Source organism: Coregonus clupeaformis, unplaced genomic scaffold (assembly GCF_020615455.1).
Source record: "Coregonus clupeaformis isolate EN_2021a unplaced genomic scaffold, ASM2061545v1 scaf3218, whole genome shotgun sequence".
Taxonomy (NCBI): domain Eukaryota; kingdom Metazoa; phylum Chordata; class Actinopteri; order Salmoniformes; family Salmonidae; genus Coregonus; species Coregonus clupeaformis.
This window is the reverse complement of record NW_025536672.1, coordinates 1-18,095: the sequence shown is the minus strand read 5'-3', so window position 1 is coordinate 18,095 and position 18,095 is coordinate 1. Positions and strand designations below refer to the sequence as shown.

General features: G+C 43.5%; 2 protein-coding genes across 2 annotated transcripts; both read right to left on the bottom strand.

The window, feature by feature from the left end:
• Window positions 1-2,530: 2,530 nt before the first annotated feature.
• On the bottom strand, window positions 2,531-10,862 carry LOC121564859 (aryl hydrocarbon receptor nuclear translocator-like). The gene is given in 17 exon segments (XM_041875927.2): window positions 2,531-2,703; window positions 2,866-3,002; window positions 3,133-3,220; window positions 3,222-3,305; window positions 3,850-4,024; window positions 4,131-4,315; window positions 4,696-4,777; window positions 5,619-5,741; window positions 6,083-6,309; window positions 8,032-8,166; window positions 8,254-8,330; window positions 8,433-8,518; window positions 8,866-8,931; window positions 9,027-9,129; window positions 9,588-9,801; window positions 9,952-10,165; window positions 10,824-10,862. Coding segments are annotated over 16 exon segments (2,040 nt in total). The 5' UTR covers window positions 10,126-10,165; window positions 10,824-10,862; the 3' UTR covers window positions 2,531-2,619.
• Window positions 10,863-15,833: 4,971 nt separating this feature from the next.
• LOC121564860 (ceramide synthase 2-like) lies at window positions 15,834-17,985 on the bottom strand. Its single transcript, XM_041875928.2, has 4 exons — window positions 17,664-17,985; window positions 17,133-17,239; window positions 16,812-16,965; window positions 15,834-16,504 (listed from the first exon to the last, which is right to left on the bottom strand). The coding sequence occupies exons 1-4, from the start codon at window positions 17,775-17,777 to the stop codon at window positions 16,373-16,375; spliced, it is 507 nt and encodes a 168-aa protein (XP_041731862.2). The 5' UTR covers window positions 17,778-17,985; the 3' UTR covers window positions 15,834-16,372.
• Window positions 17,986-18,095: the final 110 nt, after the last annotated feature.

The window sequence follows — 18,095 nt, the reverse complement described above, 5'->3', positions numbered from 1 at the left end:
TGGGACTCCCAATCACGGCCGGATTGTGATACAGCCTGGAATCGAACCAGCGTCTGTAGTGACGCCTCAAGCACTGAGATGCAGTGCCTTAGACCGCTGCGCCACTCGGGAGCAATTTTTGGGCTGTGAATTTGAGTGTGTTATTTAAATACTTTTTCTGTGTATTTTGGAATTTTCAAATACACAGACCAAAACAAGTACTTTTATTTGAATGGTTATTTGTAAAAACCAAATAATCTACCAAATTGTATTTGAAAGTGTGTATATGAGTGTATATGAGTATTTTCAAATACAATCCAATATTCAACTATTTGTTTTTTTTTTCCAAATAAAAGGTTATCTGAATACTTGTTTTGAAATAGTAATTGAAAAAGCTGAAATAGTGTTATAGCCCAGGTCTGATATGACTAGGCCTACACATTTTATACATAGGAGTGACGTTGTACAATCATCACATTTCTAAAAAGGAACTGTTCAAATGTTACAGCCCCCCGACCCCTAAAAGAAACAAATATCCACCCACAAGTTCTTGACAATATAACAATTTAATACAAAAACCAAACATTTCTTTCTCTTGTTTAACATTTCTTATACATATATATTCATATATTTCTGTATCTTTGTGCGCTATATAAACTGCAGCTCACATCATTGTAAAAACCGGGAACAACCAAAGTGGTTTAACAACCAAAGTGGTTTAAAACAACAAGACAACACAGTCACCAAAACACTGCCATTTTCATCGTGTGACTATTGACACATGATGGGTTTACATACAATTCACATGTCTGTGAATTACGCTCTGTGAAAATGAAAGGCCTACACATTAACAATTTCTGTATTTCAGAACCTTAAAATTCATAGCCCTCACTTGCCCAATCAGAATTCTTAATTCCCTTGTATAAGAGTGTTATAGTGACTTACTAAACATCACAATCGATTTCAGAAAACAAATGCTGTGTTTGATTTAGATCATATATTTGTGAATGCCAAACTATCCCGATAAGGATGAACTCTGATTGAATCTACTGCAAATCGTATCCTGTACAATGTGTAAAAAAAAGAAGAAAAGTTTATTAAATGCCAAACGCATAATCAGCATCTACTGCTTAATTGATTATTGGGTAATGTGTTTTGAACATAATTAGGAAGACTTGAATTTCAGGCCAAACATCATGGCATGATTCTGTGTCATGTAGAATCATGTCAGCTCTAAACAAGACCTTTCTGTCCTGAATAAGATGCTATAACCCTGATCAATATACATAAAAAACAACCTATCACACAAAGTAGCAATGGAGAGGGCTCCAACAAGAAGAGCCAATCAAAAGTCTGAAAATAAAAACATCAGTTGGGGAAAATGTCAATCAATCAAATCATTGCTATTTCCTGTGTATTTCCATATTCACAATAATCAAGATAAAAACATGTAGGACAACAACAAAGAATGGCTTTAAAAATAACATAATCCTTGCTTGTAAATTCTTGCTTTCCAATGTCTTTTAATTTTCCTTTCTTACAAAAACATGATTTTTGACAGAGTAGAAGAAAAACACACTTGGGAGGGTGACTGAGGAAGAGCGCGAGAGGAGGAAGAGTGTGCTGAGTAACCCCAGGCAACAGAGGAAGAGGAAGGAATCCAAGTGAGTGAGAAAGGGACCCTGGGACTGCTGTGCATTCAGGTTGAGATCAATAAAGTTATACAAACACCTCCAGTAGACATATAACCGTATATAAACACTTGACTTATATACTGGTTATATATAGGAATACATTAGGTTCTAATATACACTGTAAAATGTGTGTTCATAGTTCCATATCCTCCTCTTCCCTTACTTTACTAGTCATAGACATCTGACTCTCTCTCCCCCTCTCTTCCACCTGAAACCACCATAACCCCATTCATAGGTGACATCGTCAATGTACCCTGTGTACAAATAGAAAAGTGTTCGTATAAATCTGCCCAAAGTTTAAAAAGTCTGCGTGAGGACAGTGTTCTCTTGAACATGCTAAGGGTTGCTAAGCTAAAACAGCGAGGGGAGCACAGACAGAGGATATTCACAGGCATGAGATCAGAAGTGCACATATTCCCCGAAAGCTATAGATCACCTGGATTGCCTGAGAGTTCAAGTGAATGATTGGACTGATCTATGCATATGAACACACATCTGACTCTGTTACTGAAAGGCCAGGTTTGTGTGTTACTGGTGAAGCAGCGCCTGCCTCAGAGTCTGGCCTTGTGCATGCTCAGGTGTGATTGTGTGTTGCATCTCTACAACAAATCCATTGGTTGTGGAGCTTTGGGCAGTGCTAGCTACAGATGTGTCATTTTACATTTGCCCAACTATCGTTGAACCCTGACTCGCTTCTCTCTCTCCCTTTCTTCCTCTGGCCTTTTACGTGTTTATTAAACCTGCGTTTGCATACCTCTACTTGATTTCACTCTTACTTTTCCCTGATAACTCGCTCTCTCCATCCTGGCAGTGCAATCATCTGACCAATATTTAGACATGCTCTCTTTAGATCAGAAAAGGCAAAGAAAGAGAGCAAAAGAGCACCAAAGGAGAGAGAAGGAAACATTTGAGAGATAGAGAGGTAAGTGGAGGAGTGTATTTGGGGTCACTCGTTGAAAGAGGGGTAGATGGGCATCTCAAAGTCATCGTTGTTGAAGTTGGCCGGCTGGTCCAGCATGGCGAGAACATCCTAGAGAGAAGAGAGAGAGAGATTAAACTTCAAAGCAACATGACAACACATAACAAAAGCGTACAGTGAAGGAGAGAAACAAAGAGAGATGGAGAAGAGCGAGCGAGAGAGAGAGAGAGAGAGAAAGAGCGAGAGAGAGACAGAGAGAGAGTAGTGACTAACAGGGAAGATGTCAGGCTGGTTGTTCTGTGCGTGGGGGTGCTGCTCTGCCCTGTTCTGAGTTTGCTGCTGGCCCTGCCACTGGGGCCACACTGCCTCCTCTGCCCTGGAGGGGAACTGCTGCCCCGACCCCAAGCCATCTGACAGAGACAGGACAAAGGGAGGGTCAGTACCTAACTACACCAGGATACACAAACACATAAAAACACTGTACTGTAGTTGTTGGACACACACACACTCTCTCTCTCTCTCTCTCTCAGGGTCGCGTACCATATCCGTTGGTATTGAGGCTGGCGCAGCGGTTGATGTTGGGGTAGTTAGCCCCCGTGGTGGGGGTCGGAGCAGTAGTGGGGGGCATCATCCCCGAATGAGGAGGACGAGCCCCCCCCAAAACTCCCCATGGCAAACTGGGGAGACAGAGCCTTCCCTGACTGGGGCACCACCTGCTGGGCGGGAGGAGAACACAGAAAAACACAATGTTATTATTCACACTTTATGAATGTACAAGGTTTCTTCTATGCATTTACTAGTGAAACTGTCAGGGGTGTGATCCTCAAAACAGGATTACACAGGGGAATAAAAGATTAGGTCCTTTACAACGCTAAGATACAGAGATGCAAGACACTCAGGGCACTCATCCCCATCACGCCAGCTACAGATGTACTATTTAAATTTGATCACCCTGTTGCAGGATAACTTTCCTGCAATGCAGCAAATTTTAAACTTCTATTTGAAGTTTAAAAAAAGCTTCTGACGTTTGTAATTTCCAATTTGAAATTACAGACTTGAATGTATCAACCCCTAAAAAAAAAGTATATTCATTATAATCCACATAATTCACATTTCCTGTTGCTGCAGGATTATTTTCCTGCTGTAGAAAACGGTCTTAAATTAAGATTGTACATCTGTAGCACTTTGGGCAAAAACAGAGGATATAAACTTCAGGCTGTTTGGACAACTTCTACCTGCAGCTACCAGCTATCTCACCTGGTTGTGGAAGGGGGGTCTAGCCCCTGCTACTGCCCCCGGCCAGCCCACCGCTGCCCCTCCCTGTAGGGGGCTGCTGTTGGAGGGGGGTGCCCCGTTCTGACGGGACATCTGAGCCAGCATCTGGCCTGCAGAGTGGGACGGCTGCACCATCTGAGGGGCCATCCCCACTGACCTGGAATTAGTTAATAACAACAGGAACAGGAAATTAGAATAGCTTATTCAGTATACATTGCCCTTAGATCAGTTTAAAACAGTACAACAGGGGGTAATGGTCATACCTGATGTATGTGTCTTTGGAGCGGTTGGCAGCGGTGTAGCTGTTGTTGCCCTGAGGGTAGATGGGTACTCCGGGGGCAGAGGTGGAGGGCAGGACCTTGGCCTGGTCTGGGGAGGGGTACAGCTCTGCCTTGTCCATGGTCTTACTGTGGTCAGTTCCAGCTGCGGTCACCGCCTGGACAGGCATCTGACATGGACAACGGTCAACCAGCAGTCAATACTCACTAAAGGCTTGGAGTTAGGTACAACAATGTCCATGTTACGGCGAACAATGGAAATATGCCTTCCCCCCGAGACAGCACACATACAGTTGAGATGAGCACAGGGTCAAGCTGCAGTGCAGCGCCCCTGGATGGAGAGCATGTTGTGTGGGTAGGGGAATGTCTTGAGGACGTGAACCCAGCCGCCCTCCAGTTGCCAGATCACTCCCCCTTTTTTTCCCCAGAGCCCGGCATGGGATTCGAACCAGCCACCTTTCGACTCCTTAGCTGCTGGGCTACCTACCGCCCTGCACTGAGGGCCACGTGGGGGCAGATAGGTGTGTGTGTTAGTCAGTGTTAGTCATACCTGTGGAAGTGTAACCTGTCCTGCCTCGTACAGACCATCTCTCCCTCCTTCCTCCAACTCTGCCTGCTGCTGCTGCAACTGCCTGTAAAGGGGGAGCGAGGGAGAAAAGAGAGGGAGTGGTAGAGGGAGAAAAGAGGGAGAAAAGAGAGGGAGTGGTAGAGAGAAGAGGGAGAAAAGAGAGGGAGTGGTAGAGAGAGAAAAGAGAGAGAAAAGAGAGGGAGTGGTAGAGGGAGAAAAGAGGGAGAAAAGAGAGGGAGTGGTAGTGAGAGAAAAGAGGGAGAAAAGAGAGGGAGTGGTAGAGAGAGAAAAGGGAGAAAGAGAGGGAGGTAGAGGGAGAAAAGAGGGAGAAAAGAGAGGGAGTGGTAGAGAGAGAAAAGAGGGAGAAAAGAGAGGGAGTGGTAGAGAGAGAAAAGAGGGAGAAAAGAGAGGGAGTGGTAGAGAGAGAAAAGAGGGAGAAAAGAGAGGGAGTGGTAGAGAGAGAAAAGAGGGAGAAAAGAGAGGGAGTGGTAGAGGGAGAAAAGTTAGCAGTGACAACAGAAAATATAATTTCCGTCAAGGCCCTCCACCGTTGCTCGGGAAACCAAAACACCTGCCGACCAACAGCACTCATTCCACCACCAGTCACCATGGTAACCAAGAAGAAGAGAGGAGAGGGGAGAGGGGGTCGTAACCAACACCTTGGTCATGATGGATATCCTACTACTGTAGAGGAGGGAGAGCGAGGGGAAAATCACCCCAAAACAGAAAGACCCGGTCAAGTCAAGTAACAATCCACAGCCCTTACCAAGGGGTGAACTCTGGACCAGACCAGAGAGAACAATAAAATAAAGGGAAACAAGAGAGAAATAGAGAGGTGTAGTCTCCAGTGAAGCAGCAGCCCCAGCTGACCCATGCCAGAGGGGGTGCAGGGGGTCTGGTCTCACCTGGCAGCCACCTGCCCTGGGCTGAGGGCCACAGGGGGGCAGTTAGGACTGCTCTCCCCCAGCGAGGGAGGCAAAGACACCCCCGAGGACGAGATGGGGGTGAGGGGGTCCTGAGTCGAGGTTCTTCTGGCCCACAACAAAAACAAGGGGTGAGGAGGAGAGGAAGGGAGATAATGATTTCTTTGAAGGGGGTATGGAGGGGAGGGGGAGGTGAACATATACTGACAAACACACATCCTGGAAGAGATGACATCACATTTCCTAAGGTGGCTCAACAGATTGGTTAAACAGAGTGAAGCTGTTCAGATGTTGAGGTGGAATAGAGTTGTGGTGTCTGTGTGTTGTAGGCGTCTCGCACTTAGGTGACTTGCATTGGAGCAGGTAATGCGTGTGTGTGTGTGTAGGTACTCTACGTTTGCGTTGGTGCAAATGTGTGTGTGTGTGTGTATATATACAGCACGTACTTGACGTTGGCATTGGTACAGATGATGTACTCTATCTCCTCAGAGAAGGGGTTCTGGAAGGTGAAGGAGCTGGTCCTAATCCACAGCCAGTCTCTGGTCTTGGACAGGAAGCGGAACATGACAGACAGCACCTGACCCTTCAGCTTGACCACCTGCTGGAAGCTGTCTCTCAGCAGACCCTGGTCCTCAGGGTGGGCCAGCTCCAAGATGTTCTTACCCAGCAGTTCCTGGGGAACACACACACACACGCACACACACACGCAACACAACACAGAAAAGTTAGATCAAACTTACAGCTGTCACACAGTATAAACACATACACTACCATTCAAAAGTTTGGGGTCACTTAGAAATGTCCTTGTTTTCCATGAAAACATACATGAAATGAGTTTGAATAGGAAATATAGCAAAATGCATAGGAAATGTGGTCATTGACAAGGTTAGAAATAATGATTTTTAATTTAAATAATAATTGACTCCTTCAAACTTTGCTTTCGTCAAAGAATCCTCCATTTGCAGCAATTACAGCCTTGCAGACCTTTGGCATTCTAGTTGTCAATTTGTTGAGGTAATCTGAAGAGATTTCACCCCATGCTTCCTGAAGCACCTCCCACAAGTTGGATTGGCTTGATGGGCACTTCTTACGTACCATACGGTCAAGCTGCTCCCACAACAGCTCAATAGGGTTGAGATCCGGTGACTGTGCTGGCCAATCCATTATAGACAGAATACCAGCTGACTGCTTCTTCCCTAAATAGTTATTGCATAGTTTGGAGCTGTGCTTTGGGCCATTGTCCTGTTGTAGGAGGAAATTGGCTCCAATCAAACGCCGTCCACAGGGTATGGCATGGCGTTGCAAAATGGAGTGATAGCCTTCCTTCTTCAAGATCCCTTTTACCCTGTACAAATCTCCCACTTTACCACCACCAAAGCACCCCCAGACCATCACATTGCCTCCACCATGCTTGACAGATGGCATCAAGCACTCCTCCAGCATCTTTTCATTTGGTCTGCATCTCACAAATGTTCTTCCTTGTGATCCGAACACCTCAAACTTTGATTCGTCTGTCCATAACACTTTTTTCCAATCTTCCTCTGTCCAGTGGCTGTGTTCTTTTGCCCATCTGAACCGTTTCTTTTTATTGGCCAGTTTGAGATATGGCTTTTTCTTTGCAACTCCCGGAGCATCCCGGAGTCGCCTCTTCACTGTTGACGTTGAGACTGGTGTTTTGCGGGTACTATTTAATGAAGCTGCCAGTTGAGGACCTGTGAGGCGTCTGTTTCTCAAACTAGACACTAATGTATTCGTCCTCTTGCTCATTTGTGCACCGGGGCCTCCCACTCCTCTTTCTATTCTGGTTAGAGCCCGTTTGCGCGGTTTTGTGAAGGGAGTAGTATGAGGTCTTCAATTTCTTGGCAATTTCTTGCATGAAATAGCCTTCATTTCTCAGAACAAGAATAGACTTTGTTTCTGGCCATTTTGAGCCTGTTATCGAACCCACAATTGCTGACACTCCAGATACTTAACTAGTCTCAAGAAGGCCAGTTTTATTGCTTCTTTAATCAGCACAACAGTTTTCAGCTGTGCTAACATAATTGCAAAAGGGTTTTCGAATGATCAATTAGCCTTTTAAAATGATAAACTTGGATTAGCAAACACAACGTGCCATTGGAACACATTGCTGATAATGGGCCTCTGTACGCCTATGTAGATATTCCATTAAAAATCAGCCATTTCCTGCTACAATAGCCATTTACAACATTAACAATGTCTACACTGTATTTCGGATCAATTTGATGTTATTTTAATGGACAAAAAAATTGCTTTTCTTTCGAAAACAAGGAAATTTCCAAACTTTTGAACGGTAGTGTACTGTATCCTGATACACTATGAAATGCAATGCTGGGTGTGTGTCCTACTCTAGCCCCAGGCTGTGAGTGAGGCCTACCTGAGGCTGGTAGCCCACTGTGGCCATGCAGCGGTGGTCTATGAAGGTAAAGAGGCCCTGGCAGTTGTGACGAGAGATGAACTCCACCGGAACGCTGATGCTGTTTATGTCTGTGTCGCTCGGACAAGAGGTCACCTAGACAACAAGGGTAGAACAAGTGTCTGTAAGATAGTGGTTGCATGAGCCCATCCAAACATTGGACTTTAAGTTGTCCCATCTTACCTGAAGTCTACCGATGGCCACTAGACTGTAGCGACTCCCCTGAATATTGTCTGCCTCTTCATCTGTTAGATTCACCCCTGAAAAACACACACACACACACACACACACACGACTCAGTATGCAGCAGTGGTGTATACATTGGAAATAAGAGCTGAGCCATAGGTTAGTTAGTTAGTTACCTGTGGGGGGCCAGGACTTGATGTATCCGGTGCAGTGGACCACCACATACTGAGGCTCCCCATCCTTGGTTGGGCCCAGACCACTCCTACAGGGGAGAGAGAGAGGGGAGAACACTACCAGTCAAGCCATAGTTCACTATACATTTTACATTTTAGTCATTTAGCACACGCTCTTATCCAGAGCGACTTACAGTTAGTGCATACATTATTTTTTTATCGAACCCACAACCCTGGCGTTGCAAACGCCATGCTCTACCAACTGAGCTACATCCCCTGCCGGCCATTCCCTCCCCTACCCTGGACGACGCTGGGCCAATTGTGCGCGCCGCCCCATGGGTCTATACATTCACCTTTTACGGTAAAATATATAAGTCAGGTTGAAACCAGTGAAGTTTAATGTAATATAATGTTTATAAAGCCAGAATTATCTCACCTGTTCCCGCTCCTCAGGAAATTCAATCTGTTCATAGACATGGGCTCCACTGGACACGAACCACACCTACAAACACACACATTTCAGAATGCACACTCCCAACACAGGTGCATACAGCCATATACACACACGCAAGCTCAGCACACACACAGCACACACACCTCATCCTACAGATGAAGGATCGTCTGGCTCCCATACACATCCTGACGGAGGACTGCTGTCCCTCCTTCTTAACTGTTCCTGTCTTCAGGTCTAACATCCTCCCTTAGGGAGAGAGAGAGAGAGAGACGTTACCTACAATCATTAGTGTTGTGTGAGAGAGTGTGTTTCTCTCTCACCTGTATTATAACTATCTGCAGTGGAGAGCTGCTCCTGTAGATAATATGTACCACCTGTGTGTACCTGTATTATAACTCTCTGCAGTGGAGAGCTGCTCCTGTAGATAATCTGTACCACCTGTGTGTACCTGTATTATAACTCTCTGCAGTGGAGAGCTGCTCCTGTAGATAATCTGTACCACCTGTGTGTACCTGTATTATAACTCTCTGCAGTGGAGAGCTGCTCCTGTAGATAATCTGTACCACCTGTGTGTACATGCATTATAACTGTCTGCAGTGGAGAGCTGCTCCTGTAGATAATCTGTACCACCTGTGTGTACCTGTATTATAACTCTCTGCAGTGGAGAGCTGCTCCAGTAGATAATCTGTACCACCTGTGTGTACCTGTATTGTTATTCTCTGCAGTAGAGAGCTGCTCTCGTAGTTTGTCTCCGTCGTCCGGGTGCAGCTGGTCGTAGAGGGAGGAGCCTAGCCAGTCGGACTGCGATTGGTTAAGAACAGGGGTCAGGGAGTCTGACACGTAGACGACCCGCCCACTCTCACATGACACCACAAACAGGAAGCCATCAGCAGCCTCCAGGATCAGGTGCTTCAGCTCCTACAAAGAGGGGATGGGGGGAGAGATGACATGGAAGAAGATACTCAGTTATTATTGTGCAATAAACACATAGGATAACATTTTCCCCTTTTCATCCCTCAACCCCCATCTCCTCCCTCCATCCTCCTTCCCTCCCTCTCTTTCTCTAACCTGGTCGGTGAGGAAGGATGGTTTGTATGTCCCGTCTGCTGCGGTGTTGCCGCTCCCTCTCAGAGACTTCATGTGGGACACGGCCATGCGCAGGATGGTCAGCTTGTCTGGTTTCCGTGCCAACGCGCTGCAGGTGGGCACCATGTCCGACAGCTCTGTGATGTAAGCGGTCATCTTGTTCCTCCGCCGCCGCTCAATCTCACTGTGGTTCTCCCTGGAGCGAGGGAATGAGGGAGGAGAGGAAGAGAGGAGAGTAGGAAGGACAGAGATGGGGGTAGAGATGTGGAGAGCAGGGGGAGGAGTGGCAGAGATGGAGAAGGAGGAGGGACAGGGATGGGGTAGAGATGGGGAGAAAGAGGAAGAGGAGGAGAGAAAGAGGGATGGATATAAATGGGGAGAGGTGGGCAGGTAGGTGGACAACATTTAGTAGAGTTTAGTGTTGGCGTAACCAAATGATATATGCAGATTAGGATGAGGTAGGTGGAACAAGCGTGGATTGATAAACATAACAAGGAGTGAATGATCCATCAATACGATAGATAGATGTAGAGATCGAGAGAACCTGGTCTTTCAAAGCGAGAAGGAGTGATAGAAGAGAGGAAGTGCTGAAAGAAAAAGACTTCAGAGATCCTGAGAGAGAGAAGGAGGGAGTGAAGGAAGGAGGGGAAGAAAGGGATTGTGCTCAGAAGAAAGGGATTGATAGGAGTGAACAGGTGTCCCTGAGCTCAGAAATGAGCAGATAGAGAAGGGTTAGTAGTAGTGACAGGAATCACAGTGGTGTGATAGGGAATCTGGTGTCTCGGGACGTGTGTATGCAGAATATCTGTATTATACACACGCACAAACACGCACCAACAACCTCCTTATTCTACCTGGCAAATCGCTCTTTGTCTCCTCCTCCTCCTCCTCCGTCGTCATCACACCTGGTCAAAGACAGAGAAGCAGTTCTGTCATCAAAATAACCAACACAATACAGTCAGATAGAGAGAGAGGGAAGGAGAGAGATAAGAGAGAGAAAGCAAGAAACAGCGAGAGACAAGTGTCAGTCCTACCTGAAGAGCTTGCTTCCATCATCATCATCATCATCATCGAAGTCTGGCCTGTGAGGAAGTAGACATAATCCATGTTTGTAAAGTTATGGTAACCCACAAACTCTCAAACACTAACACACACAAGAATGGATCAACAATTTATCTGTGTGAATCTGATTCTGCACCTATGGACAACTTCTACCCTGCACTGTCATAGCTATAGACCTTCTGTTAAAGTTATGTGACAGTCATTGACTGATTCATTGGCATTGTAAATTATACTCACGCAGCTCGTCTCTTATTGGACCCTTTCGGCACAACAGCACTGCTGCTTGACTGGGCCCCACCGGCTCCCAAACCCAGTGAGTCATCTGGTATGTCTGCCACACAAACACACACACACAAATTATCCAACGTAACGTTACACGATGCTACAAGTGTTCCACTTCAGTAACAACTGTTTGTTTCACTTATTTAGCCATAAACATATCTACCGGTATATATTGTGTTCGAGGCAGCCATGTAGTAACACACCTTAATCAACCCAATCGTCAGACTTGATATAAAATTAAGGTGTGTGAATGCTGGATTGAACCATGCACATCCTGTAGCTCTCCATTGCAGTTGTGAGTATAGCGAGCAAGCTATTGCCTCTCTGGTAATGAAACCTATGGCTACGCGTTAACTTAGTTAGCCACAAAGCTAGCTAACAAATACAGTAGCTACAGCTAACTAGCTATGCTAAGTCAAGCAGAACAAGCTAACTGTTAGCTGGCAAAAAAAAAGAGCAAATCGTTCGGTAAAAATAACACTTGTTTTGATGAAATATCGACTCAAACTAGCTAGCTAGTTAACTAGCTATATGAGCATAACTTACGCAAGTCTGTCACCTAGCTAGCTAGCTAGCTAAAACTGATAACTAGCTAAGCTAACATTGCGAGTTGGCAACATTAACCGGCTCAGGTCATGCCAACTAAAAAGTATGACAAGCTATTTGCCAAGGTTGGTAGCTAACTACGATTTGCAAGATAGGCAATAAGACAGAGACGTCAATAGCTAGCTAAGTAGCTAGCTAGTTAAATTCTTCAAGTCAAATTCAAAGTCAAATACCCTGTTAGCCTGCTATCGCTTGCCAGTTAGCTTAGCCCCAGCTGAGCGAGCTAGCTCCCTAATGCTGTCATCAGAAGCAATCGGGAGAAAGTGACAGATTCGTTCAAAGCGCCATGGGATCGCCAATTTTTCCATCTGCATTATCACCGGTGACATTTGAACTTCCCACAAGCTTAAAACTTTACTGTACCTGGGTTGGAAGAGTCCATGTCCGGGTTAAATAACATAAACAAACAAAACAAGTTACAGTAAACTCCGGAAATTTCCTCAGTCCACAATCCTATTTCCTCTCAGATTTACCGATTTTATGGACCTCTATATCAGCAAATAAAGCGGTGATGTCATGACTCGTGTTTCTTCATCATCAGCCAATGGGGGAAATTACAAAACAAGAGCGAAAGTATCTATTTTTCTGTCCATTTTCCTGTTTTCCCCGTTAAAAACCATCTAGATCCAAGATGGCGTTCAAGGCTAGCAGCAATGACTGTATAGGCGCCCAAGTCTGCTCTAGCTGTGTAACACTTTTCTTCAGTCACTAGCGGGATACACGTGACATCCAATAAGAGGGCAACCCCAAAGTTTGACCAGGTACACAGAATCCCAGGCCAAAACCATCTGTATAATATTTTATTTGAGTCAAAGCAAGATCTTAGCCTTTAAGATTATTTGAGTGATATGTTATACTCACATTATAATATATTATAATGTAATTGTGTATTATAATGTAATAAACCTACTACTCCTATTTCAGAAATGTATTGTATGTGTGTACACTAAAATAAGTGCACAATATACAATTCCTGTGCTTATAGAAGGTTATAGGCCTCAGTACCTAAACGAAGACATAGGAAACCTATGGATACCCTCCCCTTACCCATCAGTGAGGAGAACTTCATAATTTGAGTGTGTAAAACAAACATTGGAGTAGACAGGTTTGGCATTGTGATTCATGATCGTTGTTTTTATTATTAATGATAATACTTAAGCATCATAATACACAAAAAAATAAAAAATAACACTGTAATTACGTGACTGTTGTTTTTCCAAAGCGACGGGGGAAGAGAGGAAGGTTGGTCAAGGTTAGTACAAATGAACGAGGGTTAGAATGGGGATGTGAAAGGCTGTGAGGGGAAAATCTCTTTCAGAGTGAGGGAGGAGGAGATGGATGAGTGGAAGGGGAGTAGAAGGAGTGGGTGACATATTGGACAACAAGAAGGAAAAGAAAGAGGGAGAAAGGACAAATGAGGATAAGAGGAGCTGAAGAAGGTAGAAAGGTGAGAGAGGGTACATACATTACATATAAGGCACTTAACATATAACAACAATTGAAAATATATAATGATAAAAATACAACACTTCCATTGTTCCATGTATCATACATTTGCTTACTGAGCAATTGAGTTGCTAAAATAAAATCCAAACTCAAGAAAAATCCAAACTTATCTGAAACAATGATGTCAAACATGAAACATGACTGTAAACCTGTTTCTCATAGGAATCATACCTCAAATCACTCTACAATAACAGAAAAACACCTATCACACACCCAGGATAATCTAATCCGGGGCAATCTGCCCTAAATAAGGCCTAAATTACAATGGCCCTTTCCAGTCTCCTGAGAATAAATGTCCTGTTCTGACTGACCAACCCAGGGCCCCAATGAATATCCATCATGATTCATGACATCATCAGTGTGGGTCAGGATTCTACTGGATCATAGTGCCCAGAACCAGATTGGACTGGACCAAATCAGACTGGCGTTCAACTCTGCAAACATTTGCAGAAAACGTTCATCATTACAATATCATTGTTGGAAGAAAGAGCACACAATTACTTTTATTTTCAATAGAATAGAACAGTTAGCTCCTGTTGTGGTACATTCTTGGTGAACTGGGTTGTTGGTGAGCACTCAGAGTTGGGAGATTCATAAACTTTAGCGGAGTTGAATGCATCTCTATTCCATGACATGCGTCATACCAAGGTGGAATGAAACTGGAATGAAACCACAACTGGTCCATACTGGTCTTAACTGGAAAACAGTTCAAATATTGCTTTTCAAAAATCAGAATTATTCTATTTGGGATCCTGACTGGCTGGACTGTTTTTTTTTACCTTTAATGTACAAAGGGCAAAAAATAATATAGCAAAAACTATTGAAATATACTGAAAATAAAGTTCTGCCTGTGTGACCCTGGTAAGATGTCAATGACACTCAGAAGATATACTGAATTATTCACACACATACAGAGCGAAAACATTATAAAACGGTTTGATAAAAAGTATTTTCCTCTCCAATGTCAACGGAGAGTGTCTACAGACAGAAAGTTACCATTGGCACATGATGATGACATCAGCAAAGGAAGGAAAGCATCATTAAAAATCTGCAGAATCTTAATATACCAAAAAAACGATTTAACACTTAATTTGAAAGTCTGCTTATAAGCTGCTTATAAACATGATTACATAGTTTATTAACCAGTTATACACATTACATTGTTCATTAACCATTCAATTAAGCAGTTTATAAACAGGCCCTCAAATCAAGGTCCATACAGTGCAGTATTTAAACCCATGCTACTAGTGAGGGACACAACCCGACTCCCTCACAATCTTACTGAATGGGTTTTACAAGCTTAGAGGTGTCACAAACAACGTTGAAGGCATCCCATTAAGATGCACTACAGGAGCTGAGCAGAAAAAACATAATTGCATAGAATCATAAAAACCAGGGCCGGCGAATCTGAACGTCAGCTCCCTGCCTGGTGCTCCAAATCAACACTCACACAAGGACACATTCACATGATTGTGTTTTTGTGTGTCAGGTTAAATCTCGTCGTGTCTCTTTTCTAAAGTCTGTCTTTCGTGGCAACTGGAGTATTGGACAAAACATGCTTATCGCAGATTGAGCAACAAGGTAACTGAAAAATAAAATAAGGTAAACGCACCCATAGTCTGGCTGTAAGGCAGTGTGCACAGTAAGAAGCGCTATAGTAGAAGCAGCATCACACTCTCTCTTTCTCCTCTTCCTTCTCTCCTTCCTTTCATTCTCATCACTCTGTCCTCTCTTCCTTTCACATCCTTTTTAACATTATTTTAGAGGGCCAACCATCCGAGGAACTGAAATCACACTGTGACGTTCCCAATGCTATTCCTTAGCCGAGTTATTAGTGTGTGTGTGTGTGGTTGTGGGTGATTCTCATGAAACCAGTTTTAAAATGTCTGTAGCAAATTGAGTTACAAAACCATGATGCATCTGTTTAGGGAAAATGCATCCGGATTCAGTTCTCGGGTCATTTTATAAAAATACATCTTTATAAAAATCTAACTTATTTGAATAAAACAAAATATGTTGCTGTAGTTTGTTCATAAATCATATACTAGTTGAAGTTTACATTAAACTATAATATTTATTACGTACAGTGTCTGTGGACATGTCTCATTACCATAAAACTTTTTCAAGTTCCTGTAAAACTCCAGTTTTTAAAGAAAGTTTTATTTACCCATGATGCATCATCTAGAGGAGTAGTCCTTAGATGAGCACAAGTTAAGTAAATGTATTCGCTTATATACCTTCAGAATGAGGTTCTTGTTCTCAAACACCCCCTTTACCCCACTTGGCCTTCTCATTACCAAAACAGCTAAAGAGCTCAAATTGGGAAAAAGTCTGATTTAATTTTATAGTAATTTTATATTTTCATTTAAAATATTTTTATTTTCAGTGTTTTGTTTGTTTAACTTTTCATTAGGGGAGCAATGTAAAAAAATATTATAAATATTGATTTATTACCTTTTTTTTTGACTTAAAAAACTTACGGTAATGACCATTTTGTGAAAATGTCGTTAAAATGCATAATATCTGATTTAAAAAACAATAATTATGAAATAGATAAGTACAGATCCTAATCTCCGTGATTCAAGAGGACATTTCCTGAAAAATGACACTTGAGAATGTTTTTTTTTTTTTTTTACAGTTTCGTGAGAATGACCCGTGTGTGTGTGTGTTAATGGACTATAACAACAGGTCCATGCCAGTTAATGTAGTATATCCAAAATTGTGTGTGAGTGCATGTGTGTGATTGAGTGTTTATAATGTAGTGTAGTGTAGCCACAGGTACAGGTCTACATAGAGTTCTCAGGCTTTAGGAATAGCTTTCCTTCTCCCTCATCCATTTTCCCTACCACCCTCTCCCTCATCCATTTTCCCTTCACTCCATCTCTCCCCCTCTGCTGAGTGAGGGATGTGAATTCTTCCCACTCTTACTTCCTCGCACACATTTTCATTACTCTGTCTTGCGGTGGTTGTTGTGAGTGGCGTCACCGTTCTGCACAGCGCCTTTCTTCTTCACCTCCTCCTCTTCCTCCCCTGACTCGTCCGTCTCTTCTTTATCGCTCCTCTCGTCCTCTACCTTTTCCTGAAGCAAAAGGAAGGAGGGAAAGAGAGGTGTGTTTAGAAATAGGTCATCTGTCCAGAGACATTACTTTTCCTTTCCCCAAACTGGACCCAAACCAGACTTCTGCTCTTTATCAGCTGGGCTTTCAAACACATATCAATTCGTGATTTCTAAATAAACTTTCTCTCTCCTCCACCCACCCCTCCTCTCCCAGTCTCTCTAGGTCTCTACATCTGTTTCCCACATATTCACTTCTCTCTCACATACAAGACAAACAAAGATACACTGGGTTGTGTGTGCAGTGTTGTCAGGATGTGTGTGTACATACATCGCTGCTCAGGAAGCGGACAGCCATACGCAGAATGAGGATGGCCCAGAAGATATGTAGACACTGCAGCACCATCATAAGGACATTCAGGAAGTAGTATCCAAAGAATGGAGAGTACATAGTCAATGGATAAACGTACGTAGCATAAATGATGCTGAGAGAGAGAGAGAGAGAGAGGGGTGGGGGTGGGGGGGGCAAAAAGAGAGGATAACATCAGTAACAACTAACAGACAATTAACAGACATTTATGATGCTAATCAGAATTGGTGTGAGAGATTTAGATCATTGGTGTGTGGTGGGAGTGTGCAGGTGTTTTCTCACTAGAAGGGGAAGATATAGAGTCTAGTGAAGATGAAGACGGTAGCGAAGAGGAAGAAGACGTAGTTACTGGTGTTTCTCCATCCAGCATAGATGAACATCTTAGCAGACTGTCAGAGAGAAAGAGGGGGAGAGAGAGATAGAGAAAGGTTGTTGTTAGAATAGTTGTAATGTCATATCTTTTCCACCAGGTGACAGTACTAAATCTTTCCATATCTCCTCTTCTCCAATATCAGTAGTACTTTGTCCACTTATAATAATAATAATAATTGCATTAGCACGCTTTTTCCAAAGCGCTTAATCATGCATTTTTTGTATGGGTGGTCCGTCGAACCCACTACTTGGCTTCAGCGCGTCCCATCCACACCTGGTTTATCAAATAAAATGGGATTTCCTTGTGGGTGATTCCCCTGTGGGCCCCACATACAAACTACATGTGATAACTGTAAGTTGTTTTTGATAACAGCAACTACTAAATCACCATATTATTATCATGTTATGTCGGTGACCCAGCTCCCCTGTAATTGGTTGTACCTCCAGTAAATAGTCGGAGGAGTCGTGCAGCAGCATGATGAGCGTGCCCGCTCTGATGTAGTTGACACACCAGGAGAAACTGATGAGGAAGATGGTGGCCATATGGTGAACCATCTGCTCCTTAAAGTCCTACAGAGAGAAAGGGAGGGAGAGAAAGATGGAAGGAAAGAGAGAGAGGAGGTTAGAGGTTGTGTTTTGTTACCTTGATAACATGATAACATTCTGTTCCTTCACACACACACACACAACTGCACGCATGCACGTGCGCACACACACATACACACACACACACACTATAGTAAATCATGGCAGAGGGGCTAACAGCCAAAAGTTTGGACACACCTACTCATTCAAGGGTTTTTCTTTATTTGTACAATTTTGTACATTGTAGAATAATAGTGAAGACATCAAAACTGTGAAATAACACATGGA

Excerpts from the sequence above, each read along its gene's own strand:
- LOC121564860 (XM_041875928.2), bottom strand. The coding sequence starts at position 17,777 with ATGGTTCACCATATGGCCACCATCTTCCTCATCAGTTTCTCCTGGTGT. Across the intron at positions 17,240-17,663 it reads CCTCCGACTATTTACTGGAG|TCTGCTAAGATGTTCATCTA; the intron begins GTACAACCAATT and ends TCTCTCTGACAG. Across the intron at positions 16,505-16,811 it reads TCCGCTTCCTGAGCAGCGAT|GAAAAGGTAGAGGACGAGAG; the intron begins GTATGTACACAC and ends CTTTTGCTTCAG.